Raw genomic sequence first — 27,885 nt, forward strand, 5'->3', positions numbered from 1 at the left:
TTTGTTTGCTTCTGCCTCTTGCAAGTTGTGGGGTTTTTCCAGTGGCTCTTTTAAAGGAGAGATTGATAAGTAAAATGCCAACATTTCTTAAAAAAAGAAAAATTATCCTTGCCTGCCTTCCTTTGTTAAAGGTTGGTGTACAGGATGCTACTGTCTACTTTTTTTTTTTTTTTAAGATATGTGCCATACTTGACTATCCTGTCCTTGCTCAGGGGGTCTGATTTCCTTGTACATAATCCCAATTATGGGATCTGATTAGACCAAAATAAAGAACCTATAGAGAGGCCAAGAGCTGGTCTATACTGCGATTCCTTTCTATGATGTTTTTGCATTCTTTTGAGTTAGGAAGTTAAAGAACTGCCCTTGTCAGTGGATGGTTGTTTCAATGTTTGTTATGCCTATAATTAAGATGTATTCAGCCTTAATTATTCCATTTCTAGAGTCCCCAAAGCAATTTTGCTTGAGGTATAAGGAAAAACTGAGAATAAATGTGACTCACCTTCTTTCAAGATTGTTTTATAATATCTTGCTCTTTTTCAAATTCTTGCTCACATTTGGGTGTTGGTCTAGAGTGCTTGCCAATGGGAGCAATGGGGCTGAAGCTGGAAATGGGCAATTTAATATTTCTCTTTGTGGTCAAGGGTTGTGGGATCTTAAGTTACTGCTGTTATATCCCATTTGATCTCAGATGCACTAAACACATCTGAGAAAATTTGCTGGCTAGAATAGGAATTACTCTTCACCATTTTGACTAATGAAAGCAAATATTTTTCTTTCAATAGCAACAGGAAGAGAATGTCAGTGATTGTTCGAACTCCGGCAGGCCAGCTACGTCTCTACTGCAAAGGGGCTGTAAGTAATTATGCTGCCTAATGGAGAACACTGCCAGTTATTGTTTCAACAGCTGTGGCTGATGCTGACATTTCATGTCTCATACATAATACCTGTTGGTTTTCTGTTTAGCGCCAAGTGATTTAAGGGAGCTGTCATTCCTCTTCTGACTCCTTTTACAGGCTGGAAGACTGCTAGGCTTTCTGGTGCCCAGCTGAAATCCTGAAACTAATGGGAGCAGTACCCTTACTTCAGCAAAGCCAGGGCTTCACCCAGCTGTGCAGCAGGAGTTCAGGAGCTGGACTAAATGCTGTTGTCTGAATTTATAACGCTAAAATTTGTTCTCAAGTGCTTGGCTCTTGATCTGCTTTCTTGCATCTCTGCACCTGCTGTTATTTGTCATCATGACTTGCACCATGTTGTGCTTCTGTCTTCGCTGACAAGAGCAATAACTTAGCACAGTACAAAGGCTGCAAAACTAGCATTGTCCATAGCCAGAGAATGGCTCTAATTTCAGAGGAAAACTATGGAGCTGGCTTTTTGCAACAGGGAAAAACTCCTTCTGACCTCTGTGAGGCTCTGGTTTACTTGAATTTGTCATGACATAGAGGCTCTGTGCTCACTGCTCTGTTGCTTTCATTTACCTCCCCTGATTTAATAAAGATGTGCTGGCTTCATGCTGATGTGGTGGAAGTGAAGTAAGCCCACTGCCATTGTGTGGTAGTTCACAGCTGTATGTCTAATAGGACCACACAGACTTGCAACTTGCTTGTTGTTCATGCCATGCCTGAATTCACACTGTTCTTTGGAGTGTGGCACTGGAAGGGATGGAGAATAGGAGAGTTTGTAGTAAAAAATTCCATGCTGTTTTCCGTATGAGCAGACCTAGATGTACTAACATGCTGCATCTGCCACTCATGTGAACTGTAAGTTAACTGACTGTTCTGCATTAACTCTTCCCCATTCTGGTACTCATCCTCTGTCCTGTCACTTCCATAATAGATAGGTTTGTATGCCTGTCTCTAATCAGCACTAGATGTAGGCCTGTTTACTTAGCTTAAGAGCAGATGTCTGAGTAAAAGCAGGGGTTCTGTGTTACCTGTGTTTGTAGAACTTGTTCTGGTAGTTGTAGAATGAAAAACAGAGACTCTAGATATGTAGGTGATTGTGCTGTATTTTGATTGCAGCTGTTAGCTGGGCCTTTTCAATTGTCCTTTGATTTAGTGATGAAGAAAGCTTCTGCAGGTAGAAGGTGGCTTCTGATACAATTTTGTGGTAGAACATGATCAGTGTTTCTGCCTTTTATTTTTTGACATCAGTTGGAATATTTTCCAGAAAGGATTGCAGGAAACTCTTCTGCATGGGAGTGCAATACATGCTGAATAAGACCAGACGTGTGTGTTCTCTGAAAATCAATATATTGGCTAAGTAATTTACAGAGAAGTGTTCTGTACTGCCTAGTAACGGGGACTTCGTTATGGAAAGAGGGGAGGAGGGCAAAGTGTACTTCTGTCCCTGTTATTTAAAGTGGATGCAGTATGTCTGCCACTGGGCACAATCCAGATTAATTACTCAAATCAGAGTCTCTAAAACCCAAATATTACTTATATTTATAGGTTTGTTTTTGATATTATCAAGTCCATTCAGGTTGCTTCTCTTGAGCTTGTAAATACACAAATGGAAACTTCATATGTAGACTTACTCTGTTGTAATGAATTTGGTTTTAATAGGATAATGTAATTTTTGAGAGGCTTTCAAAAGATTCCCAGTATATGGAACAAACACTGTGCCATCTTGAATACTTCGCAACAGAAGGTAAGAGAAATAGCATGCCGAGAGAATTCAGTTTATGAAATTATTTGCAGGATCTTCTGCATTGTCTAAGCTCTACAGTGTCAACTAAGATGATTGTGAAGATAAATTAAGATGTGGTGCGTTGTCAGCAAATTAATTGTAGGATGACTTCAAGTGTAAGGCGATTTTTGTATGACTTCTGTGTAATTACAGTAGGGAAGTGGAATTTGGAAGGAAAATACGCTGTTCTGTTTCCATGATGAAGGGAAAGGGTAGGAGTTGTATTGCCCAGGATGACTCAATTACATTGGAGTTGGAGGTGTTTTTACCAGGGTAGAAGTCAGATGCCAGCGTCTCTGGCTTTATGAAGCAGGGTGACAACCTGAACATGCTGGGAAGCCTAGTAGACTGAGACATCAAAGATGATCTGAAAAAGTCTGTAAGGCCTTTTACTGATGTAACACCTCTGTTCACAGGGAAGCATTTGGCTTTGTTCCCTCTTCTGCAATAGCTGAGTTATGGTAAAACTATGAACCAGTGTTTTTCTGCCAGAAACTGAATATATCCTTCAGGTTTTAACAAAATTTTTTTGTGCATAGAGCCATGTTCCCAGTAATGGAACTTTTGTATCTTATGGCTCACACGCCTTTCTGCTTGAATCATGCTAGAAAAAAAGTCATTACTTGTCTATGTTAATTTTTATCAGTAGTCTAATAAATTGTTTTACATAGTTCATGGACCCTGCTTGCTATATTGTGCGTGTGTACTTCCCATTATTAAAGGGAGTTAGATCAGTACACTGAAGGGGAACCCAGTGTTGCTAAAAGGAAACATGCGCTATGCAGGATATTTGACTAAGCAGCATCACCAATGACAGTATGTAGCTGGTTCTTTAATATGATCTTTCTAGAAATACATGAAAGCTGAACTTTCTTTCATGCTTAGTAAAATGGTTTTGCCCATTACTCTCTTGATTTGCACCAACATTAGTAGCCAAAATGAATCAGATTTGTGGCTTACATTTGTGGAAATCTAAGTGCTTTAAAAATGGTACAGGGAGATTTTGTGGAATACAGAATAACAGTGTGTGTTAGAGGCTCTTGTTCCAAACAGAGTGTTAGAATTGAGCATTCATTAGGTGTGAATGATTTGATAATGAATGTAATTTTATTGTGGGTAAAATTACACTGATGTCTGTTGTCTGTTCTATAGGTCTGAGGACATTGTGCATTGCTTATGCTGATCTGTCAGAGAAGTCTTACAGAGAGTGGTTGAACGTCTACAATGAATCCAGTACAGTTCTGAAAGACAGAACTCAGAAGCTGGAGGAATGCTATGAGATCATTGAAAAGGTAAAACACACTGTTTTGATGATCAGATGCAGATTCCCTTATGTATGTATTTTCCAGTGGAATTTGGGTTTTTTACAGTAAAACAAACTGTTAATCTCATAGATGAGAAACTGAAAAGGTGTTCTTAGATGGCAGTCTATTCAGTCCACAGTTTTAATCTGTAAATCTGAGACAAACATGGACAAAAAATAATTTTGACTTATAAACGTTTTTCTTACACTTCTTTTAGCTTGCTATTTCGTGTAAGGTTGTTGTAACTTAATAAAGATAATATATATAAATTATTGTGTTGCCCCAAGTTCCCATGTAGTAGTGTATGAAGAGAGGTGTTCCTTTTCTTACAGCAGTCACAGTTCAGGGTTTTTCAAGGCTGTTGTTGACACAATCTAGGGCTCACCAAAGCATCATGGCCTGAAAAAAAAGGTGAAAACCTGCACTCCATGCAAATTGCAGATCTCTTAATTTTGGAAGGGGAAAGCAGGTATCAGAGAACCTAATTGAAACTCTGATCCCACAGTGAATGAAATGTTAAAATAACAACACTAGGGGCCAGTGTTTCTCTGAGCCTTGTTGGTCTTGCTGTTTTCAGAAGTTCTGGTAGTCTTGCTCTTCACCTACACAGGTTCATGCTCTTCCCTCTTGCTCCAGGTATTTAAATTTATTTAGTGGTTTCTTTAAAACATGTTTTGAGTGTCAATATCTTTTAAAAATAGTATTAAAATGCTTCTTTGGTTCTGGAGCACTGTTGTTTATTTAAGTTAACTGGGGCAAAATCATGGAATTATAAAATGTCTTGGTTTGGAAGGGACTTTAAAGATCATTGACTTCCAATCCTCCTGCTGTGGGCAGGGACACCTTTCACTAGGCCAGGTTGCTAGAGCTCCATCCAACCTGGACTTGAATACTTCCAGGGATGGGGCATCCACAAGGAGATCGAGACTAGGACAGGAGCTAACTTCCGGAGAGTAAGAGAAAAGCTTCAAGAACTCAGTCAGTAAGAGCTGAAGATTGGGTCTTTCTTTTTCAAGTAGTGCCTAAAATGGTCTTTTGTGTATATAACGTGTTGGTAACAGTGGATTATCTCATCCTTGAATCTGTAGGTTTGGGTAGCTCCTTTCAGCTTTCTGCTTTTTGCACTGGGCTCTCATACTCTTCTGTTTTCACTGAGGTGAAAAATGAATATCACTTTTGCTGTATTTTAAAATGTGTTCTCGAGCTTTAGGTCAGTTTTGGTCGTCTACTTTCTGCCTTTTTCACAATTTCAAACTTCTTAACAAGTTACTGAGGGAAGAAAAGACCATCTACAACTGCAAACTTGGATTATGTTTGTAACCTTCAAATGTTGCTGGCATTGACAGAGCTGATGTTTCAGTGGGAGGCTATAGAATACTAAAGCATAATGATCTGCATGAGTTGATTCTGCTGCGTTTGCCAGCTGATTTTCTCATAGCAAAAATGAAGCTGTGTGAAGACCTGTAACTAATGCCAGCTTACACACTATATAGATAAACATTTGCCCTTCTGTTCTTTAAGCGTGCTTGGATTCATAGGAATGGGAGCTGCTTTGAATGCCCTCTTCATGGAATCATGGAAGAGTTTGGGTCACAGGGGGCCTTTCAAGATCATCTAATTGTACCCCTCCACCATGGACAGGGACACCTTTTAGTAGACCAGGTTGCTCAAATCTTTATCCAGCCTGGCCTGGAACACTTATAGGGATGGGTCCACCACTTCTGTGGGCAAGCCTGTTCCACTGTCTCACCGCTCTCATCATAAAAAAGTCTCTTCTTTATGTCTGGACTATATCTGCCCTCTTTCAGTTTAAAACCATCACCCCTTGTCCTGCCACTGCTGGCCTTGGTAAACAGTTTTTATCTGTCTGTCTTGTAAGCCCACGGTAAGGTCACTCTGAAGCCTCATCATCACCATGTTGAACAGCAGCAACTTCCCTTACTACTTCTATTCATTTGTCTTCAGTTCTGTTGAATGATTTTAGTCCCTGCAAAGAATAGAATATGCTACCTTTTTCTGTGCAATTTCTGAAATGATACAGTCTACCTAAACTTACTTCAATTTGTTTTAAGTGGAACATCTTTCTATGTGTAAGAAATCATTAAAATGCTTTTAGAGGTATAATCTAAGTAGTCTGTACCTTTTGACAATGTTTATTTCTTAACTGTTTTTTCTGCCTTTTTGTTATTGTAATGTAGCCAAATCTCCTTAAGCAATTGTTCTAAAATTGCTTAAGAATATGTCTAACTCTGTAGTATTAAGTTCATTGTATGAGACATGTTGTTCTGGCAGACATCTGTATATTGATTAGAGATACTTCAATTGATTAATGTTCATACCATTTGTATTACACAAATGTAATGATTATGTCCATAAATAGTTGCAATAATTTTTGCTTTAAGTGATTGTATCCAGTCTGTATGTACATTTTATAGACAGGAATTAGTTTAAATTAGGTGATGCCAAATAATTTTTGTTTTCTAAGCTTAAATATATAAACTGACTACTCATCATGTTGCTATGGTGATTGGTGAACGGTTTAGTATATGTATTTATCTATAGACTAACTTTGGACTTTTATGACTTCAATTAATTGTTCTTGAAATATTGCCATCTTTCTGATCAAAAACACTCTGTTCTATTCTGTACCTCTTGAAATGTGAATTGTGTGCAGAGGAAGTAGAATAGCCACATCAGAAATTTACTGTGGTGTATATTGCTTGTCAAAGTGCAGTATTAGCAGTGAGATGCAACATACTGTTTTAATTCATTTTTGACTATGTTTCAAACAGAAGTTTATCTTAAAAGAATTTGAGGGATTGTTTTTGTTATTTTTCCCCCCAGGATTTGCTGCTTCTTGGAGCTACAGCCATTGAAGACCGCCTACAAGCAGGTGTTCCAGAAACAATAGCCACACTAATAAAGGCGGAAATTAAAATATGGATTCTGACAGGTGACAAACAGGAAACAGCTCTCAATATAGGTATCCATCTTTCTGATTACTCTGAATTTGTCTGATATGTAGCAGGTTACATGCAAGATGTTCTGTGTGGGTTTTTAAACAGAATAAGCCCCGTTTCTTATAGAATGGTTCCTCAGTAGCTGGACGCAGCTGTGGAGAAGGGATTTTGAAGTGAACTCTTCACTTTGGTTGTCAGGCTCTATACTTTTTTTTTAAAGGCAAAAGGGACATTTCTGCTCTTGGTTAAATGCGGTTCTAATGGAGTGAATGTATCTAACTCCGCGTTTTGATGGCAACAGGAGAACTCAACCAGGCTAATGTTTCAGGAACTGTTTAAGAGCTTTTTTTTCCTTACTGACTGCCTTTTCTAGACTTTGAATCGAGTTTGGGATAGGATGGGAAATATGGTAATGCGAAGCGTGTATAGTTTACAGCTTCTTCTGAACCATGCCTGTGAAAGTAGGTGGATTATTTAACCTCAAATAACTGACCCTGCTGTCCCCTTATGGTACATCTGTTAGTATGTAGTAAAGACTTGGTAAAGAAACATACCCTGATGTAAGCACACCCCGTCATGCTACACTTCCAAATGTAGCATCTTTGGCAATATAGTGCCGTGATGCTCTTGCATTCTTTTTGATGATTTTTCTCCCTGTCATTGGTAAGTCTGCCCACAGATGGGAAGAGTTTCACTCAGGCGATCTGACATCTCACCTAAGTAGGTTCAGTTATAGAGCATCTCAGTCCTGCCAGGAATAGCCTGAAATATACCCAGACCTGTCGGTGTCCAGTTCTAAATGTAAAAAGCTTAATTGGTCACATTATTCATATAATTAGAGCGTCTTCAAGTCCATATGAGCTCAGAAAGGCTAAAGAAATAGCTCCTTTAACAGAAGACAACATATGCTGTTCAGGTTCTACAGTTGCATTTAGAGTTGCAGATTAGTCTGTTTAGTTGAACAGGTGTAGGTTAAGAGGAACTCTAACAGCTTAGGTTTTCAAACTCATGTTGACTTCAAGATTGTGTATCAATAATGCTCTGTAACTGAACTTAGATTATTTTTAGCAAACTTTTGGGCATTAGCTTTTTTTTTTTGGTCTGGTTTGTTTTGTGCTTTTAAATTTTTTTTTCTGTCTTGGTTGACTCAGTGAAATTTCAGAATGTAGTCTGCTGGACTGACTAGAATTTTTGTGTGCTTCTGAAAACCCAGATCATCTTTGTGTGTTGAAAGTAGTACCAAGAGGTGAAATAACTTTTATCAACTGATACAGTTATAGTAGAAATACTATGGATGGCCTAAGTAGATGATTGGTTTAAAGGCTAGTTATCTGGTTTGAATAATTTATCTTCAGATTTTGCTTTCTTTACAATCAGTAGTCAGATTGAGGAGGAAAACATCATCTTTTGACTAATTAAAAAAATGTAGCTACAGATTTTGATGTAAATACCTGAAATAAGTTGGCATATATTAACTGGCAGCAGTTACCTTGAGCACAAGTAAGTGAGCTTATTCTGAAAGCTGTGAAGGAGATGAACTTTGATTATCTCACAAACTGTTGGTTTGTTTTTTATTATAGCAACTTGAGAAGAATAATTATCTCTCTTAAAGCTTCTAAATTATCCCCTAGTTTATGGTACAGTTTGATAGTAATACTCTAACTTAATTAGCTTCATGTTCAAGCTGGCTTGAAAGTATAAACATGTGGTACCCTTCCAATTTTTGTGTGTAACCCAATAAAACTGTAATAAACCTTCAACTTAAAACCCAATCCATGTGTGCATTATATGTTTCAGGTATAAATATGCTATCTGGGGAATAAAAAGTATTTTCACTTTCTCATTGTGTTTGGAGGTTATGCTTATTGACTCTTGCTTGCTGTATACATATGCGTGTATATTGAGGGACATTTCAGCTCTTGGCAAATGTGCTAAGGGGCTGGAGTACTTTGTTCTTTCAGCTTCCTCTTGATGCTTTGGTTTTCAGAATTTGCATATGTCCTTGTCTCTGGATTGCATTCTTGACTTCTCTGGAGAGTAATGGTTGACTTCTTGTGGGTTGGCTGTATGCCTTCCACTCAGCCATGTGCCAGCCAATAGTTCTGCAGATGGGGAGAGCGTTCATGATAAGCTTTAATGCTGATCAATCATTTGAACTCTAGCTCTTGAAAATGGGACTTTCAGGTTCACAAGCATCTTTAAGCATGACCTGCAAACAACTGTAGAAGTCTTAACTGTGTTCTTGTAGCTTCATCTTTTTCTTCAAACGATCTACAGACTCTGGGTCATCTTTGCCTTTCAGTGAGACCAAAACACCCATAACAGATTTCTATTTGCCACCATCCTGGTGCTCAGAACACCAGAACCACTGTATTTCCAGCCAATAACTTCCCTAGGAATGAACAGATTTGTTTTCTGGGAATGGGAATCCAGTGTTTACTCAGCTGTGTCCTTCCCCTGAACAACTAATCAGTCCCTACAATTGAGCTGAATGCTCTTACCTAGGGTGTGCATGGGTAGCTGTGAGCATTGCCTTAAAATTGTTTGGGTTTGAGGTTGGAAGGGACCTTTTGAAGATGTAGTCCAATCTTCCTGCTCCTTCCCTGACAGGGATTTCTTTCATATATCCAGTTGCTTAAAGCTCCATCCAGCCTGGCCTCAATCACTTCCAGGGATGGAACATCCATAACTTCTCTGGGCAACCTGTTCCAGTTTTGCTACCCCCATTATAAAAAGCGTCTTCCTTATGTCTGGTCTAAACCTATACTCTTTCAGTTTGAAATGACTGCCCCTTGACCTGCCACTGCAGACCTTGGTAGAAAGTCTTTTGCAGTCTTTAAGTCCCTTTTATATATTGAAAGGTCTCTCCAGAACCTCCTCTTCTCCTAGCTAAACATTCCCAACTCTCAGCCTGTTTCCATAGGAGAGATGTTCCAGCCCTCTTAATTGCTTTTGTCACCCCCTTCCGTACTCACTCTAACAGATTCATGTCTGTCTTGTGCTGGCGGCCCCTGGGCTGGATACAATACTCCAGAGGAGTCTCACATTCAGTTTTTCATCACTTAATATCTCCAGGTACTTCTCAGTAGGGCTGCTTTCAGTCTGTTCATCCCCCAGTCTGTCCTGATGGATGTTTATGATTGTTACAGCACAGGTGCAGGACCTTGCCCTGGGCCCTGTGGAAGTTGGTTAGGTTCTCACAGGCCTACTCCTCATGTGGACCAAAGTCCCTCTGGGTGACACCACTTCCCTCCAGTGTTATCAGCTCCACCATTCAGCTTCATGTTATCTCAGGACTTGCTGAGGGTGTATTTGATCCTCCTGGCTGTTGCTGGTGAAGATGCTGAATTTTCGGTCCCAGGACTTGCCTGAGGGACACTGTCAATGAGTAGTTTCATTTCACTGTTTTCATTTGAGTGTTGAACCACTGATTGTAACTCTCTGGATGGAGCCATCCAGCCGATTCCTTATGCATCTAACAGTCCATCCGTCAGACTGACCCATATCTTTCCAATTCAGAGATAAGAACACTTCTTGGTGAGCTGTGCTTTACTTCAGTGTAGGAGATTGAAGCCATGCCAGCACACTTGCCTGTGTCCTTATGCAAAGTCTGAGCAGGGCATATGTGCCCTCTCTAAACACAGAGGATAATCATTCGTGCTTCAGATGCTGGATTCTGTGTGCCCGCAGTACGAATGTGCCTGTGGGCTATGATCTTGAACTCTGCTTCAAGCAATCTTTCTCCCAGGACACTTGAAGGGAAATAAGTCCCAGAAGTACCTGATTCATCTGCTTCATGGACTTTTAGTCAGACTTTTAAATTAAAGAGCCAGATATCAACTTACAGGTGTGGGTTGACATTTTATACCTGGCTTTGAACCAGCAGTTGATCTTACTTTACTCAGAAGCATTGACAAAAATACTTATCTTAGAGTGCATTTTTGCTTGCCATGTTAGTATTGCCAGTAATAACTATTGCAAAACTATTATAAACCTTTAAAATGTCTAAAATTACTATTTGTACTTAGACATTTAGAAATGTCTAAAATTACTACTTGTACTCTTACAGTTGCCAGCTACTTTGCTTGATAGTAGCGCTAGATTTTAACATCATCTTAGTCCTGAAACTGTACATAATGTATAGACCCCCTGTAAACCCTTGTTAGGCTTCACTTACCTTCTCCTATTCCAGTCTTGATCTTTCTGTTTAATGTGACGGCAAGATGCAAAATAGCCTCAATTGCAGGATCAGTTCTGAGTCCAAGCTTTCCAAGATGCACAGCAGAGCAACTGTTTTCTACAGTGGTTTTTTTCTTCCGGCTTGGCTTGTAGAATGGCATCTTGCTCACTTTGGAAGACGTGAAGTGAAGCAGTGAGCAGTGGTTTAGAAATTACAGCTTGGTATTGCAGCTGCTGTTCTAATCAAATGCTACTAGAAAATCCTTTTGAATTAGTTATGCTGAATTTATAACAGCCTACTGCACAAGACTGTTGCTTTAGCCTAAGGAAAGAATAACCCTGTTATTGAGGGAAGTACTTAAATCGGTAATATTCTCTTTTTCTCAATAAAATAAAGAAGTTGCTTTTCAGCCTGGGACTAACTTTTAAAAATGGCAAACTGACTTGAGAAAAAAGTCAGTGTTTTGTCTATAACTGTTGGAGGTTTTCTGCTCAGTTCTATACTACCACCTAATACTTGGTCACAGGCACAATCAGAGGCTGTCTGCAAAGCTTTCATGTTGTGGGCTGCACGTCATGAGAATGTATTTCATCATTTTCCCAACAGGTGTGAGTTTGGTGTCATTCTGTATTGTTCTCTGAAGCAGAAATTAAACCTTGGCTTGTTAGCATGTATTTGCAAGGTTGCACTTGATATTCGTAGTCCACAGAGCTGTGAAAATGGAGGAGAAACTAAACTTCTGCAGGTAATCAAACCTGCTGCCTGAGAGTGCCTGGCTATGATACTAGCATGTCTTCCACAGAAGAAGAAGAGGGGTTTACTTTTTTGACATAAGTCACACATGCAGACATGTTAACCCTGGATAATACCTACAAAACTAGCCCAATTATAAAAATTCTGTAGCCTGAGGAAATGATTTGCATTGCAACTGATGACCCAGTATGGCCTTTCTAAGGAACCAAGAATCCCACCGATTATTTCATGCCTCAGTTCTTCTCTTGCTGTTGTAAGATATGCAAAGAGGTACTTCGTCTTTTTACAGTGATTGTGCTGTTCAGCTTGTGAATTTGTCAGCCTTGCAGTGGTTCCTCACTGGGACATTGCTTTTATACTGCAATAGCTCCAGTCTCCGTTTAAGAAAAGTAAGAGACTTCCCAAGACCCAATTTTATTTGATAGCAATTTATTCAACTTGCTGTAAGTAATTTCTATATTAAAAACACATTAAAAATTTCTATTGTTTCCTTTTCCCATGTAACTTAGATGAGCAATAGAAGGTGTGTGCTTCAAAGAAATCAATTCTCTGCTGCTTTATGGGCTTACATGACTGTGCCAATCCCAAGTGAACTTGCATGAGCTTTTAGGATAATGTAGTGGGGTCAGTCTGATACAAGTTTGCATTTGTCTCTTGCCATTAGTATGAGCAGAATTAACCTGTTTATTCTGCAAATGCTTAAACTTTAAAAAAAATAAGAGATTTTTTTCTGTCTTGAGAGTTTTTGTTTTGAGTTTTGGTGTCCTAGCAAATATACAGAACTGCCTTCTGGGGGCTGCTCCAGACTATGGAAATTTGCTCTCGTTCTTTCATGTCCCAGTCCCACACTAAGAATAATCTAGTCCAATTACCTGATGTCTATAGAAGTTGGTAAGGGCTCTCTGAGTGTCATTGATCTGTATTTCTTAATGAAGCTCAGAACCTTCCACACTGAACACCCAGGAGTAAAAAATGCTCATGTAAGCTTTGTGTGGGCTAAGGGGTGGGTGTAGCATCAACTGAATAGATGTGTGCACTTCCAGTAATCTGGCATAGATGCAACTCTGCATTTGGATCTGTTCCTGTAATGTGCTGAAGGCAAACCTGCCTTCATGTAGACATAAAAAAAAGAAAATAATTGCTGTAGGGCTATAGGCTGTATTTACTGCATTTTGTTCACAAGGTGTTTCCTTTAATTAAAACATTTCAAGTGATGTATTTGAAAATGCAGATAGAATGCAGCCTGTGTTCCTAATAAATGTCATGTTAGAGTGTGTCCTATACACAAATGTTTCCAGCAGTCAGGAGTAGCTGCTCAAAAAGTAAATTGTCATTTGACCTATAGATGCTGATCTTAAGCTTGAGCTAAACCTTTGATAGTCTTCCAAAAAGTAAATTCTTGTGTTTTATTGTCTTTCTTTTCCCTTTTGCAGGCTACTCTTGCAGACTCATTTCACAGAGTATGTCTCTCATCCTGGTCAATGAAGATTCACTAGATGTAAGTAAACAAATTTGGATGTAATTCTTCACAGACAGAGGTGCTGCTAACAAGATGGAAAGTTGTCAAGCTTTCACACTGAATTTCTCTTGCTTATCCTTAGGGGTAGCAAGATAAACAATTCATGCTAAACGCAGGTGTATTGCGTAAAATGTACTTTGAGGTCTTCAGTCACAAGCTGTACAAATCAAATTGAAGTCTCAGAGCGAGCAACTTACTAGGTCCATGGATTTGCTGTAAACTGGAAAAATCTGCAGCATGCCATCAGGAATATAGTTAGGCTTTAATGTATAGATTTAGGAGTAATATGTTAGAAGATTGAAAAAATAAAAAACAAGCTGTCTTTGGTATTGCATGGAACAGCTCTAACCAAACCTGCATTGTGAGCTTGTCTATGTACAGTAGCTTTTGAGACTTAAAATCAAAAAATTTTGCAAGTGGTTGCCATGCTCCTCATGTATTTGCAAAAATTAACTAAAAAAATTATATATTTCTACATGAATCTTCCCAGAAGATATTTTTCCATTTTGTGTGTTTCAATGTCCATATCAGCATTGGATATCACTTCAATATCTGATTGATTTCTATTAGAGGTATTTCTACGACTGATCTATAATAGGCATTGCATTTAGAATTGACAGCTTGACTGGATGGGAGTTGCAAAGCTTGTATCTTGAAGTGTTGGAGTTGCTGGATATCTGTGAATCTAGTGGAAGAGGGTAATACTATTGTTTCAAAGTTATCACTGGCTAAGTGTTATTTTCCAGTCACCTTCATGTGATTCCAATAACTTAGTGTGTAGAATAATTTGGTTACAGAATCCAGCTGAAAACAATATTTGAAATTTATTAGTAAACATAAAAACTAGTGGAAGCTTTTAGAAGATGAGCTTTCACCCCCAGTATGTTTGCCAGTGACACCAAGCAGTGTGGTGCAGTCAACACACTGGAGGGAAGGGATGGCATCCAGAGGGATCTGGACAGGCTTGAGAGCTGGGCCCCTCTGAACTTCATAAAGTTCAACAAGGCCAAATGCAAGGTGCTGAACCTGGGTTGGGGCAGTCTGAAGCATAAGTCCAGGCTGGGAGGAGAATGGATTGGGAGCAGCTCTGAAGAAAAAGACTTGGGGGTGTTTGGACAAGAAGCTCCATAAGACTCAGCAGTGTACACGTAACAGCACAGAAAGCCAAGTATATCCTGGGCTGCATCCAGATAATCACAGCCAGCAGGTCGAGGGAGATGTTTCTGCTCTTACGAGACCTGACCTGGAGGGCTGCATTCAGCTCTTGGGCTCCCAACACAAGAAAGACATGGACCTGTTGGAACGGGTCCAGAGGATGGTCACTGAGTTGACCAGAGGTCTGGAGCACCTCTGCTGTGGAGACAGGCTGAGAGATTTGGGGCTGCTCAGCCTAGAGAAGAGAAGGATTTGGAGAGACCTTATAGCACCTTGCAGTATCAAAAGGGAGATCTACAAGAGAGCTGGAGAGAGACTTTTTACAAGGGTAGTGTAGTGGCAGGACAAGGAGGAATGGCCTTAAGCTGGAAGAGGGCAGTGGTTAGGAAGGGATTCTATACTGTGAGGGTGGTGAGACACTGGAACAGGTTGCCCAGAGAGGCTATGGACTCCCTATCCCTGCAGGTTCAAGACCAGGATGGATGGGGCTTTGAGCAGCCTGGTCAACTGGAAGGTGCCCCTGCCCATTGGCAGGGTGTTGAAATTAGATGATATTTAATGTCTCTTCTGACTCTAACTTTTCTATGATTCTATGGAAAAAAAAAGGGAAATGTAGAGCTATGGTGTGTCAGATGAGACAAGAAATCCATTTTTGATATATAGTTGCTGGTCTTTTCAGTGAAGAAAATGTATTACCACATGATACATCATGAATATTGAAGATGACTGTGATGCTTTAGCTCAGATAGCCTATGTTTTTCTAAAACATGAGTACAAACCTGTGGAGCTTCTGAAGTGGCACATCAAAAATGCTTTGTATTGAATCAGTCTTGCTTTCAATCTAAAGTAAGTCTATGTTTTTTCCCCCCAGAGTACTCTTATTGCCATTTTTAATGTAGAATTTAATTTTATCTAAGTTTGAGTATAAAACTTAAGTTTTGTTAATAATTGTCTCCAGTTCTTTTATTCCAAGGTGTCTTAAGTACTTATTGTCAATTTTTCAGCATGAGATGTCCATAGTAATATTTGTGTTGCACCTCTAACAGAAATTTTGAGTTCTGTTGAACTGAGCCTAAAATCAAAGGTTCTCAGGCTGAAATTCTGTAGCATTATATTTAATATATTCCACCTTTGAAATCTATTAATACTGAAAATGAGTTTTTGCAAGATCCAAGTTGAGCTTAGAGCTTTTAAATATTGATACACTTCCCCCTTTGTGCAGTCCCTGTGTGACTTTTCCCTCCCATTTCTGCTCCTTGGCATGCAGCAGCAGGTGAGATGTGATCGAACAACTGTCTTGGCTTGGTTTTGAGAGATAATTTTTTTTTTTTAAAATCATGCACTTCAGGGGAAAAAATCAATCATTTCTGTTCTCTTCAGGGAACTCCTGGGAATAGAAAAGACTAATCCCTAGCTTGATTCAGCTGAATTCTCAAAACTTAGCATAATAATCTGCAAATGTCTATCCCTTATAGACTTTACCTCATGCATACATATACTCACTTGTTTTCCCTTTTCCTAATAAAGCTTTTTGAAATGAGAATATTTTGAGCATGAGATTTACTTTGAATGTAATTCTTGGACTCAGTTTCTGTTTAATTAAATTGGAACACCATAAAGTCTTATTGTGAGGCTCTTAACCTGGAAAAAATTATTTCATTGGCATCTTGTAGAATTTTGAGTTGTGGGAGCAGTGAGAAGGGTACCTGAAGAAGGGAAATTGGATGACCAGAGAGCCCCTGGGTGGAAAACCTCAGATGAGAGAGGCAATGCTACAGCCAAGGAATGTTGGGTGTATTCTTCCCCATCAGTCCTTTAGAAAGAAGAGCTGGGAACTCTATCAGTTGCTTATCACATAGGGTTGTATTTAACAGTAGTGGAAGGACAACATTGGAGGGACCCAGTTCTGAACCTGTGGGTAGTATTTTGCTGTAAAGTAATCCTGTTGGTGTAAATGGAGCTACACTGTGAGTGTGTTCTACAGAGCTCATGTGCTAGGAGTGACAATCCTGGGTTATACACATCTGTGTAAGTAACAGCAAACTGATACCACTGTGTAAGAACCCTCAGTGCTGGTGTCTGATGATACGACTAAAAGTGTAAGCAGAAGCTGACCTTCCTTACTTTTCTACTTGCTCAGGTATACCTTTTGCATGCTTCACTGTTGGGATGTACCTCTTTGTGCCACCATGGTATTTTGTAGTATTCTTAAAAAACAAACATAGCTTCACAGTGTCATTTGGCATCCGTAGTCAGTCATCCAAATTGTCTTAGCATCTGCAGGGAAGCTCTATGTACAATAATGTTTTATATTCCAGCAGTGAAGAGCCAGGACCTGGAAAATTTGGTTATTTTGTTGTTGGTTTATTTTAGTTATTCTGTAGGGTAGCATTTTTATTAAGGTTCTACAATGAAAACCTATTAACCTTGAGAATATTAGATTTATCCAATGACTTTCATGATCTTCATTCTTAATGGGCACATTTCCTTCCCACACTTCTTAAGAGTTAAAAAAAATTAAGATCTTTAACAAGCATCATTATTCATTGTATTTAAATACTGATACATCTGTAGATCTAATATTATCTGAGAATCATGGATCTCATAAGAAGTAAAGCTCTGACCTGGTTGCTGGACTTAGCCATACGATAGAAATAGCAAGTTTTGTTGGGTTATTGTCTAAAACATTTTCTAATAACCATTGAGAACTCAGACTGTGTAAAGGAGGAGAACATAAGCAGAAGCAATAAATTGTTTATCAGCACATTTGTCTTTGAGCAAAGAGTATGGTTCCAGTAGTGTCCTCTGTACTAGATTTCTAAGGACAGAAAGATTTGCGTAGCCTTATGTCTTCAACAGTAAGGTATTACTTCACCTACAGAATTTCTTCAGCATAAGCACCATGTTAGTTTTTAATGTAAATATATGTTTCAAACTCTTGAGCACAATTACAGGAGACAGTGCCTGGGAAGCTCTACGAAACTTTAAAAGTGTTTCTTTTGGGATCCTGACTCTGTTGCAGAAGCAAAGATGTCTGTGCCTTGTCAGTGATGTCATGCTGATTACTCCCAAAGAATGGGCCCAAAGGCATTGTCAACTTTTCAGACTAAACCGAAAGTTACCTAATACTCCAAGTGTTCCAGAGCATTGGTATCATGTGTGCTTCAGTCATACTAAAAGATAAGGTATGCAGATATGCTGGGAAGACAAAAACAAGCCCAGAGCTGCTGATGCCATGTAGGTGCTGTGAAGGTTACATCTTGTGTGTTGCACTAGAGAGAAGGTTGGACCTTTTATCTCCCCTGCTATCATCTGCCCACATGCATTCAGACAAAGTCAATATTCTGGAAAACTGATCAATGTTAGCAAGCTCAGTTTGAGCCAAGCAGTAGCTCCCCTTCAGAGGGGCATCTGCAACAGTTCTCTAGTGTCATGTGGCTAGTAAGTTACTCCAGTTACCACTCAGCCTGGAATTGTAATCAGCTCTTTGGTCTACCTCTGGGGATTTGCAAAGGAAGCTAATTAGGAAAACTAGGGAAAGAATACATTTCTCTATGGTACAAAGCTTGTCCTCCTGCTCAAATTTCTGTTTTTCTTAATCTAGAAATACACATCAAGCTAATAAGTAGTTACATAAGAAACAGAGTCTAGTAATCAGTCTTCAAAAATGTTAGGTGGAAGGGATTTAGTGGTTTTTTTGTTTGTTTTTGAGGAACAACTAAGGTCTTTCATAACTCCAGGTATTTGCTAATCTGCATAGAAAGTTAATTGTATGGATGTGGAAAATCTACAGCTCTTTGTGTGAAAAGCTGCTTTGATTTGAGTGTCCTGTGTAGAAGTATAAATGAAAGAATATAGGTGTTACCTAGACTGTAGGTTTAAGTACACACAGGACTGTGTAACTTAAATATTAGATTACCATTTTTTCAGGAAGTAATACTAATAGGTTTGAGCTGTGAGTGGTGAATGAGTTGGGCTCATATTTTTGTTTCATCTTGCTTTGACTTTTCAGAATTCATTAATGACTGTTCTCCCTTATCTGTGGCTCTGTTTTTTCTGTTAGTGTTTTCTGGCACTGTGATAGTTGGTTTGGATGAAGTGGGGGTACTTGGACCTGTAGGAATGCAAGGACCCTTAGGAGTCCTAAGACAAGGTTACTAAATAACTCTTCGTTCTATAGTTGGAAATTGTGGCATGAGGAGGCTTGGGAAGGCTTTTTAAAAAACCCAAACACACGATTTAAAAGTTACTTTCCCTTTCATATTCTAAGTTTTAATAGTGGTCATTTTTGACAAGAGCCAATTTTAGGCAGCTGGTATTTAGCAGATGGGAGCTGATGCCTTGTCTGTGTTATAGGACAGTGAAGATCATATTATATAAAAATGGGAAGGAAGAAGAGTGTGTGTTCCCTTTATTCCATCTAAAATTTGCTGTCTCGTTTGTAAGAGTTCTCATATGTAAGAAGAAAATGACTGGGAGCAAACGCTGTTTCTCTTAAAATTGCTGATGATCTTCAGATATGTGGAGGCTTATATCAATAGATGATCACTGAGTATTATCCAGATCTATTTTCTGTTGTGTAGGCAACAATAGAAGTATGGCCTCAGCTAGATGGTGAGGGAAGTATCTGTTTGTTTTGAAGATGGAATTCTCTGCAGTGTAGTGATGTGCTTCTTTCTATTAAGAACAAGAGACCACGGAGACATAAGGATGCATAATCAAGTGTTAAATGGATTTTTTAAAATTAGAAACTACCCATGAAATTCAGTTTTTTCTGATATTAAAGCATGATGGTGTGTTTTTAGGGAATAAGATGAAGCTGGTGTCGGATGTATAGATGAGTTATGGATACTGATCCTCTTGATTGACATGGCTAATACTGCACATCTGTAGAAAGAATTCAAATTTGTCTTTTGTATTGAAGGGCAAGAACTAAATAGTCCTTTCTTCTTCAAGATACTTTCATATCTGATCTTTTGCTTTCATTGGAGGGGTTCCTTGTGCATGCAAATTTGTCTGGAGGTTTTAAGAAAAAGCAGTCTTCATTTCTTGGTGTGGAGCCAGCCTAAAGCAATAGGATTTATTCATCTGCAGTGTTAACTTAATGAAGACAGTGGAGAACTAACAGCTTCAGGGTGACAGGGTATAACTTGATAATATGTATTAAGAAAACAGAGAGAGATAGCTATCTGAGGTCTTACTTTTGTGGTTCCCATAACACTGGCTTACTACTACTTTGTTAAACCAATTTTTTAAGATTATTGCCTTTTTCATAATAATTAGAGAATCATTCTTGCAACTGAAGCTTGATTAGTCCAAGCCTTCTCATCAGTCACATAAAGGAGTAAATTTCTTTCACAGGGGAATTAAGGAAAAAAAAGATGTTTTACATCTGGTTGAAGCTAGAAAACGTCCCACAGAATTTGTCTGGGTTGATTGTTCTGTCAGAAACTAGAATTAAGCAGTTCTCCAGCTGTATGAATTTAATACTTGACTAAGTAAGTGTTCCCTCTGCTTTTCAACCTTCTGCATAGAGTAGAATAGAGTATAACCAGGGACCATTTACATGGCTAACGGTGGCTGAAGTTTTCTGGCTTCAGGAATTCCATGTTCTTGGGGTGAGGGGGAGGAAGGTCAGCAGAGTGTGTGCTTTTGGATACAGAGTTTAGTAGAACTCTGGGAAAATATGGATGAATAAAGCCAATTAATAGTTAAGGGGCTTTGTAAGATCTAGGTTGGTATGGTAATATTTGTGTGGATTATAGATTTAAAATTTCACAACTTACCTGTAAATAGCATAAGGAAAGGGGGGATGGGTTACCAACTTAAATGGCTGACTTTTTGAAAACTTGTACTTTCTTTTCAGGTTATTAAAGCTTAATTGGTCTGTCTATAGTAGGTTTAATACTATCTGGTTCTCAAGGGATTTCTGTTTCTATCCAGGGCTTGACAGACAAAACCTACAGTTCAATAGACAGAGTTAATAGGTTTAGTAAATATTAATAAAATAAATCTATTGTATAGCTAAATCTTTAGGGAAATTACTCTGGTGGTTTAATTTTAAAAAAGAAACATAATCTTGATGATTTTGTGGACTTTTCTTATTAAAATTATTTTTAGTAATTGAAGTGGGTATCATATTTATTAGATAAACTTTAATAAAACCTTCAGATGTATAGGGTAAACTGATAGGAAACTAAATGTGTTTTTAAAACTCAGGGAAAAAGAGGTCTTTGCAAAGTTGGTGTTCACTTCAGGGAATTGTGTTTGTTTGACTAGAAAAGAAAAGCTTGCCTAGGGCTTTTTTATATTTGTGTCTTTAAAAAGAAAAAGTAAAAATGCAGGAAGCTGTCATGATGAAAGCAAATCAGGTGTTGTGTCCAGTTTCTCAGTTGAGTGGATATGAGTGTCTCTGCTGGGCAACAGTTAATGCCACATGAATAAGATTTGTTTCCAATTCTTTCTAGAACTAGTAGTGAGATGCGAGCAGTGCAGCAGCAGAGGTACTCTTGCTTCCTGAGCTACCTGTGGATGTCCTGGAAATGTCAGTTTGTACCAACCCTATAAGGGAATAGAACATTTAAGTTGTAAGAACTAGGATCAGCCAAATTAAAACTTTGTCAGTTTTAATGTAGAGATGAATTGTAAATGATGCTTGTCTGAAATGATGTTATACAGCTCTAGTTTATAATGCATCATAGAGAATTTCAAGTCAAACAAAACCAACATCTAGGCTGCTCTATGGCCTCTAGATGCATTATGCCATGCAGTCATTCCTAACAGTGGCAAGTGCCAACAAATACATGTCAATTTTTATGTTTTGTTGCTTTTAAATCTGCAAGGAATAGGCAAGTCTCTTATTAGAGGAAGGGGTAAAAGGGGTTATTTGTGGGAGTCTGGCAAAATATACAGTAGCTGGAAGAAGATTCGCTTTTCTCTGTGGTTCATTACCTGACATTAGCAATTTTATTGGAACTTGTAGGTAGATGGAGTATTTTTGAGAATTCAAGTAAGGACAGTAGAGAAATCCAATGTTTTGGAAAGAGAGGAGGCAATAGATGGTTGTTTAGGTCATTTGGGGGATTTTTTGTATGAGGGAAGCATGTAAAGCTTCTCAAGAAATGGAAATTATGTAACTACTTGGGGTTAAAAATAAAGTAGACCTTGTGACAAGTAATTTCATTGATCCTTGTCCAGCACCCAGGAGCCACGTGTACCTTCAATAAGGAAATCTGCAAATCAGAGGGATAATTCTGGCAGATGGTGTTAGCAAGTGTGTTTTCCAGTAAGGAATTGTTGCTATTTGTCAGTATACTGGGAGCTAAGGTGCTGTGCTGAAGGCAATAAAAAGTTGTTGCTGTAGATGTTGTACAGGAGTGTAGTAGAGTTACCTCCCAAGAGCAACACAGAGAGCTTCAATATATAACTTTTTGTGGTGTTCACCTAGAGGAAATGCTCAAACTCAATATTATTCAAAATAACGGCACTCATGTAGGACCAAGCATGCATGTTGCACATCTTTAAGTTTTGTCAGAGACAAAACTTAATCACTGCCTTAATCACTGCACTGGGAATTTGTTACCTTGCGTGTCCACTGACCTAATTGCTGTGCACTGTCTGCTCAGTGAACATAAAATCCTGGAGTGCCTCTATTTTTCATCATGGAAGCATCTACTAAAAAAATTGCCCAGTTCCTTACTTGGGTTTTGGCTATAAATTTACACGTAGTCGTTATTGTTGTCAAAGTTGTTCTAATGTTTTTGTTTTGTTTTTTAAATGCAGGGAAGCTTGTTACATATGTGTGCTTAACAAAAACTGGGTGTTAGTATGAATTTCAGTAAACTGCATATTTTAAGGACTAAATAACATGGAATAAAATAGGAAGAAAAAAGAAAAAATTTTTAATACTCTGAGGAGACATTGAATGCATTCTGATGTTAAAATGGCCCATGTGGTTTTAAGACCATGTCTGCTGCCTCATAAATGCAGTTTCAGTAATCTTGACTTTGGGTTCACATGTGCAGTTACAATATTCTTTTCCATTAAGCATTTTTGGAACATATCATGCTTTATGAGCAAAGGTTAACTAGGGCCTGAAGGAAGCCCGAAGCAGCGAAGTACAGATGTATTTGTAGCAAAGAGGACCACTGGCCAAGCCTGGCATAATTACTGCTATTACATAGTCTTTAAAGATAGACCCTCTGTTTTTCAACTCTGCTAGTGTCTTCCAAAAAAAGATGTTCTGCCCTAATTAATTTCAATGTCCAAAGTCATTGTGGCTAAATCCCTAGTTCCCACATGGTATTATTTCAGTTCACATAGTCAGAAAGGCTGCCTGTGTGATGTAAGAATGAATATTTTGGTCTTGGAGTTGTGAATATTGTTACCGTAACTGTGTGTTTCTCTGCAGTGGCATTGGAGCCCTGAAAATCTTTCTGGTGCCATCTTTTGAAACAGTGCATTTGCGTAGAATTTTTTTAATAGGTGAACATGATCATCTTTTCAGCTAATGGAATAAGCTTTGGGAGGAATGCAGTATCTGGAGACTTGAGAGACTGGCATAAATGGAGGCTCAGCATCTCGCAGTTTCAGGGGTCTTCATACAGTCTTCAGGTGAAAACTGGCTTATTTTTGGTATTTCTGATTCTTGTTAGAATTCATTGCACTGAGTAAAGCATTTGTTGACTTGGCTGGGAGAAGGCTGTTGTGGATTTTGTTTTATATCTAAAGTATTAATTTCCTGAAAACAGTTGTTACATGATCCTAAGATTATATAATATTAAATTCTTTTCAATGAGTAACTATTTGTTTGGGAGCTCTCCCATACATTATTACCAATATTGTAACTTCAAGATTTTTAAAATAGTTGAAGTTATTTGAGAACTATCCTTAGTGTCCGGCACCAGGGCAGCTCTTACAAAATGGTCCTTGGATGGAACTGTTCAGTCACAGAACCAAACAAATATATCTCACCTCCATTCCTCTCAACAATCCCAGGTAGTGTGTTTATCTCCTGTGTAGCTTTGAAAGTATGAAGACACTAAACTGTGAACTGAATACATGCAATCTTTCAAATTTGCAGCGTGTTTGGAATTTCAGTGCTGGCTGAACTGTGGCTGGTGAAGAAATGGCCTTAAACATGTATTGTGATGGCAAGGACAAATGGGCTTATAGTGTCACCTTATGTAGTATTAAAATAGGACTGTTTAGCAAATGCCGATTTTCTATTCCCATGCAACTTGGAAGTCCTTGGAATGCTGAAGACTTTTAGTTTGTTACTTTTTTTCCAAATGATCTTTAGTTAACAAAATTACTAGGGAACAGCTGAGTGGAGGCTTTTGCTTCCTTTGATCTTCAAGTAGGCCAGTGGCAAAGCTGCCCTTGTTCCTGCTTGTATCCTTTCCCACCTCTACCTAAGGCTGATGCAAGGCCAGACCAAGACCAGGCAGTGCCTCTTGAAAGCTGCTGTCGGGAGATCTGTGCTTGTTCAGGCACATCACCCTTCCCTAAGAATATAGCATGTGCTGAGAAGGTAATGTTATTTAAGGGAGACAAGTAGCATAAAATAATTTCAGGCTACTATCTGATATTCAGAAAGATCTTGATGCCCTGTACCATCATCTCTTATAAACCCTCAGCTTTTCATGTTTTATCATGTTTTCATGTTAGCATGTTATATTTATGTTTTTAAAACCCTCTAGATAAGCTTCAGGCCCTTTCAGAGTCTCCAGCCAGTTTTACCATTAAACCTAACCTCTTCTGAGTAGTTGAAGTTGTGGTGTCGTAGCAAACCTTTTTTAAAAAGATAGGCACAAAAACTAATTTGACTTAGAACTGAAGTGAAATTCAGTATAAAAAGTGAGAATTGTGTGGCAGCTTCTGGACTGCCTGTGGTGAGGTGGACCATACACCCAGACCCCACTTCTCCAGAGACTTGAGAAGGTGAGGAAAGGCTGTGTCCTGCTGCTAGATCTTCATGTGCCATGTGGCAAGGGATGGGCTGGTGGAGCTGCCTGCCCTGAACCCTGTTTAAGGGGTGGAACTGAGGGCAGGAGAGGGGATTTGGATCTGTGCCACATCTGGTGTGTCATTGCTCACACATCTGCTGCCAGTTAAATTGAAATTAATTGCTGTAAGAAAGCTTGCTTATATTTGCTTTTTCAGACCTTTTTATTTTGCATAGAATTGTAGAATAGTGTGAGTTGGAAGGGACCTTAAAGATCTAGTTTCAACCCCTTCTGCAGTGGGCAGGGGTTCCATTCCCTTGATCAGGTTGTTCAGGGCCTCATCCAACCTGGCCTTTATTGAAGATGTCTGGGGACAGGATTTCCACAGCCGCTCTGGGCAGCAGTTTTTGTCCTTTTGTCATTGTAATCTGCTGTGCTCAAATTGCAAGACAGGATTGCATTTCTTTTGGTGTTTTGAAGGTAAGGAACATTGAGCATGAATTGATCTTGGTAGAATTCTATTACAAAATCTAATCTTCATACTTTCTCTGACAAAGATGTTAAAGTTGGGCAATCTTAAGGTATCTACCTCATGTTATTATTGTGTAGTACTAATTTTGTAATCAAACCGCAGTAGAAGAGTTTACGTCGTGACAAATTTTATTTGTGCAAAACTAGTAAGATTTAATGGGCTGGCTTGTGTAAAACATTTGGATAGTTTTGTCATGCTTTTCTCATTTCATGATCTAATGCTTTGCAGATAGTTTGGTTGTGGGTCTTGTATCAGCTGGACAAATATATAGTTAACTGGATTTCTGGTATTCTGATACCATAACACTGAGTTCTTTAGTTTTCATAATTTATGTGCAGTGCCAATGCTTGTGTTTTGGATAGCTCTCCTATTACTTTCCTTCAGCTATTGAATGAGAGTTATTTGATCCTATAGATTTAGAAGTGTTCAGATAGTGAAGATCTCAGTGATCTAGCAGGAATGTTTCCTAGCATCTTGCTTGTGTAACCCAATAGTGTTTCTCCCCTTCCCTGATGTGTGCCTATATTTAAGCACTGTAATTTATGTGTTTAAAAAACTTGTAGTCCAAGGTTAGCACTTTCAGCCCTGCTACTGTCCCATGCTTGGCTGCAGAGGTATAGAGCTCTTACTCTTCGTTTTGGGACATGAGGGAAAATCCAGTTTCCCTATATTCTTGCTGTTCCTGCTTTTCAATCTCTAGTTCTTCCTCTGACAATCTGTTTCCCAGGTTTGGGAGTGTCCAGGCCCCTGTCCTTCAGGGTACGTAGAGTGTTTTCCTTATTCAGGATGTTCCATATCCTTCATCTGCCCTTGTGGGGCAATTTGGATGCTGTTTTGTCTTAAACAGAAGCACGGTCAGGCTTGAGTGCCTTCTTTCCAGTTGCTTGCCAAAGCTCAAGCAGGAGGGTGCTGCCTTGCTTTCTGCTTGCTGGGCTCTGCTTCATTAGAAGTCCTGAGAGGGCACAGGAGGGACCAAGGCCAGGAATGAAGTGTCCAGGATGGACTGCTGAACCATGCATACCATTGAGCAGCTGCCAAAGGGCAGGAAGCCTGACCTAATTCTTTCAGGAGTCAAAGTGATCCCAGTTGGATAGAAACAATCAATGAATGTACATGCTCTCCATTTTCAAGAGGCTGTTGGGGAATAGGTAAGGTCGTGGGAGTACAGCTTTTATCAGATCCTTCTGGAAGCCCCTTTGTGTGTTGTTTTATTGCCTAGTCAGCCCTGGGTAAAAGGGAAAAATACATAGTTCAAGCAGTGTGGGTAACTTCTGATGCTTGTCACGCTGTCAAGGTAGAAGTAAAATCTCTAAGGATATTTCAAGAACTGCAAGTTCTCTCATATTTCTGTTCAATACCTGTATTGTTTCTAAATCAAAACCTGGGCTTTAAGCAAACAACTTGGGTTAAAAGCAATCTGCTTCTTAAAAGTCAGTTTTATTACAGAGCTTGCCTGTGCTAATCAGTGGCTCTGGAACTTTCTCCGCTTCCCTTGGAGAAACAGATTTGATAGTCCACAAGCACTTGAAAGGAAGACGAATATGACAGGTTGGCTTGCTGTATGTGTGGGACTGTCTCGAGTAGCTTAGAGTTTATAGTTTGCTGTTTGGCTTAATTCTCAAAGCAGTTTCCTTTTACTTAAGTATGGGAATAACTTTGGCTATGAACTCTGACAGCGGTATGGCCTCTGTTACTTACACTATATTCAACTGAACTATTAACTGCACAGATGCTAGTAGTGGTTGGGTTTTTTTTTTAAAGGGGATTTTGGAGAGGAAATTAAGAGTGGAAGATTAGAAATAATTGAAGCTATAGCTTTCCCTAGCCCTATTTAAATTTTATTAGTCTTTAGAGAGGGAAATTCTGTCTTTCCAGCTTTGATATCTTAAAAATTGATGTTACTTTACATGAAAAGGTAAAACCAAATTTTTTCTTTCTTTTATGCACTACACATGTAACACAACTTGAAACCATGAAATAATTTTGTCATCGTGAGCACTAGTTTTGAAACATGCATATGTCTCTGCTAGCAAGGTAACTGCAGCATTAAAAAATCATGTTGAGGCAATCATGTTTTCTACAAATCAATCTACTCCATCCTATGTGTTCCCTATGTTCCAGCATTCTTCTGGAAGAGAGATGATTTCTGTCATCCAGTCTGTATTTCGTTGTGACTAGTGTTCAGTCTTTCATACAGTAATAAACATGGATTCCTTATTTGTTAGCAGTGATACAACTCCGTTAGTGTAGTCCTGGTTGCATTGATGGCTGTTTTTTGTCTCAGAACAGTTCTAATCTCCTTGAGACAGGATGGCTATATTTTATTTATATCAACCAAGGTGGTACAATAATGATAATACATGTGCACTTTACTTTCTGTATATTAAAACCCCTGATATACAGATAGAGATAGAAATATGTGGAAAAGTCAGTATTTGTAGCAGAGATCTGAATCTTTAAATATTCGACCTAAAGGTTTAGGGGTGACTTAATTGCCTTCCTGTACCTGATGGAAGCCTGCAAGAAAGGTGGAGAGGGACTTCTCACAGGAGCATACAGTGACAGTACAAGGGGAAATGGCTTCAAACTGTAAGAGAGTAGGTTTAAATTACATGTTAAGAAAAAATTCCTTACTGTGAGGGTGGTAAGGCAGTGAAACAGGTTGTGCAGGGAAGTTGTGGAAGCCCCATCCCTGGAAGTGTTCAAAGCCAGAGTGAATGGAGCCCTGTGCAAACTGGTCTAGGGGTGGGTTTGGAACCAGATGATCCTTAAGGTCCCTTCCAACCCCAAACATCCTGTGATTTCATCTAAGGAGAAAATACCCTTTTTTTTTTTTTTGGGTGGGAGGGG

General features: G+C 38.9%; 1 protein-coding gene across 6 annotated transcripts in view; it reads left to right on the plus strand.

Moving 5' to 3' along the window:
* ATP8A2 (ATPase phospholipid transporting 8A2) overlaps positions 1–27,885 on the plus strand; it is a 314,444-nt gene that overhangs the window by 83,475 nt on the left and 203,084 nt on the right. For all 6 annotated transcript variants that reach the window (XM_085062609.1, XM_085062619.1, XM_085062628.1 and 3 more), the window contains 5 exons: positions 783–852; positions 2,562–2,646; positions 3,838–3,977; positions 6,834–6,972; positions 13,316–13,380. In XM_085062609.1, coding sequence (XP_084918735.1) covers positions 783–852; positions 2,562–2,646; positions 3,838–3,977; positions 6,834–6,972; positions 13,316–13,380 — 499 coding nt within the window. The remainder of the gene's footprint in view (positions 1–782; positions 853–2,561; positions 2,647–3,837; positions 3,978–6,833; positions 6,973–13,315; positions 13,381–27,885) is intronic.

Source organism: Lichenostomus cassidix, chromosome 1 (assembly GCF_008360975.1).
Source record: "Lichenostomus cassidix isolate B80296 chromosome 1, HeHo_3.0, whole genome shotgun sequence".
Taxonomy (NCBI): domain Eukaryota; kingdom Metazoa; phylum Chordata; class Aves; order Passeriformes; family Meliphagidae; genus Lichenostomus; species Lichenostomus cassidix.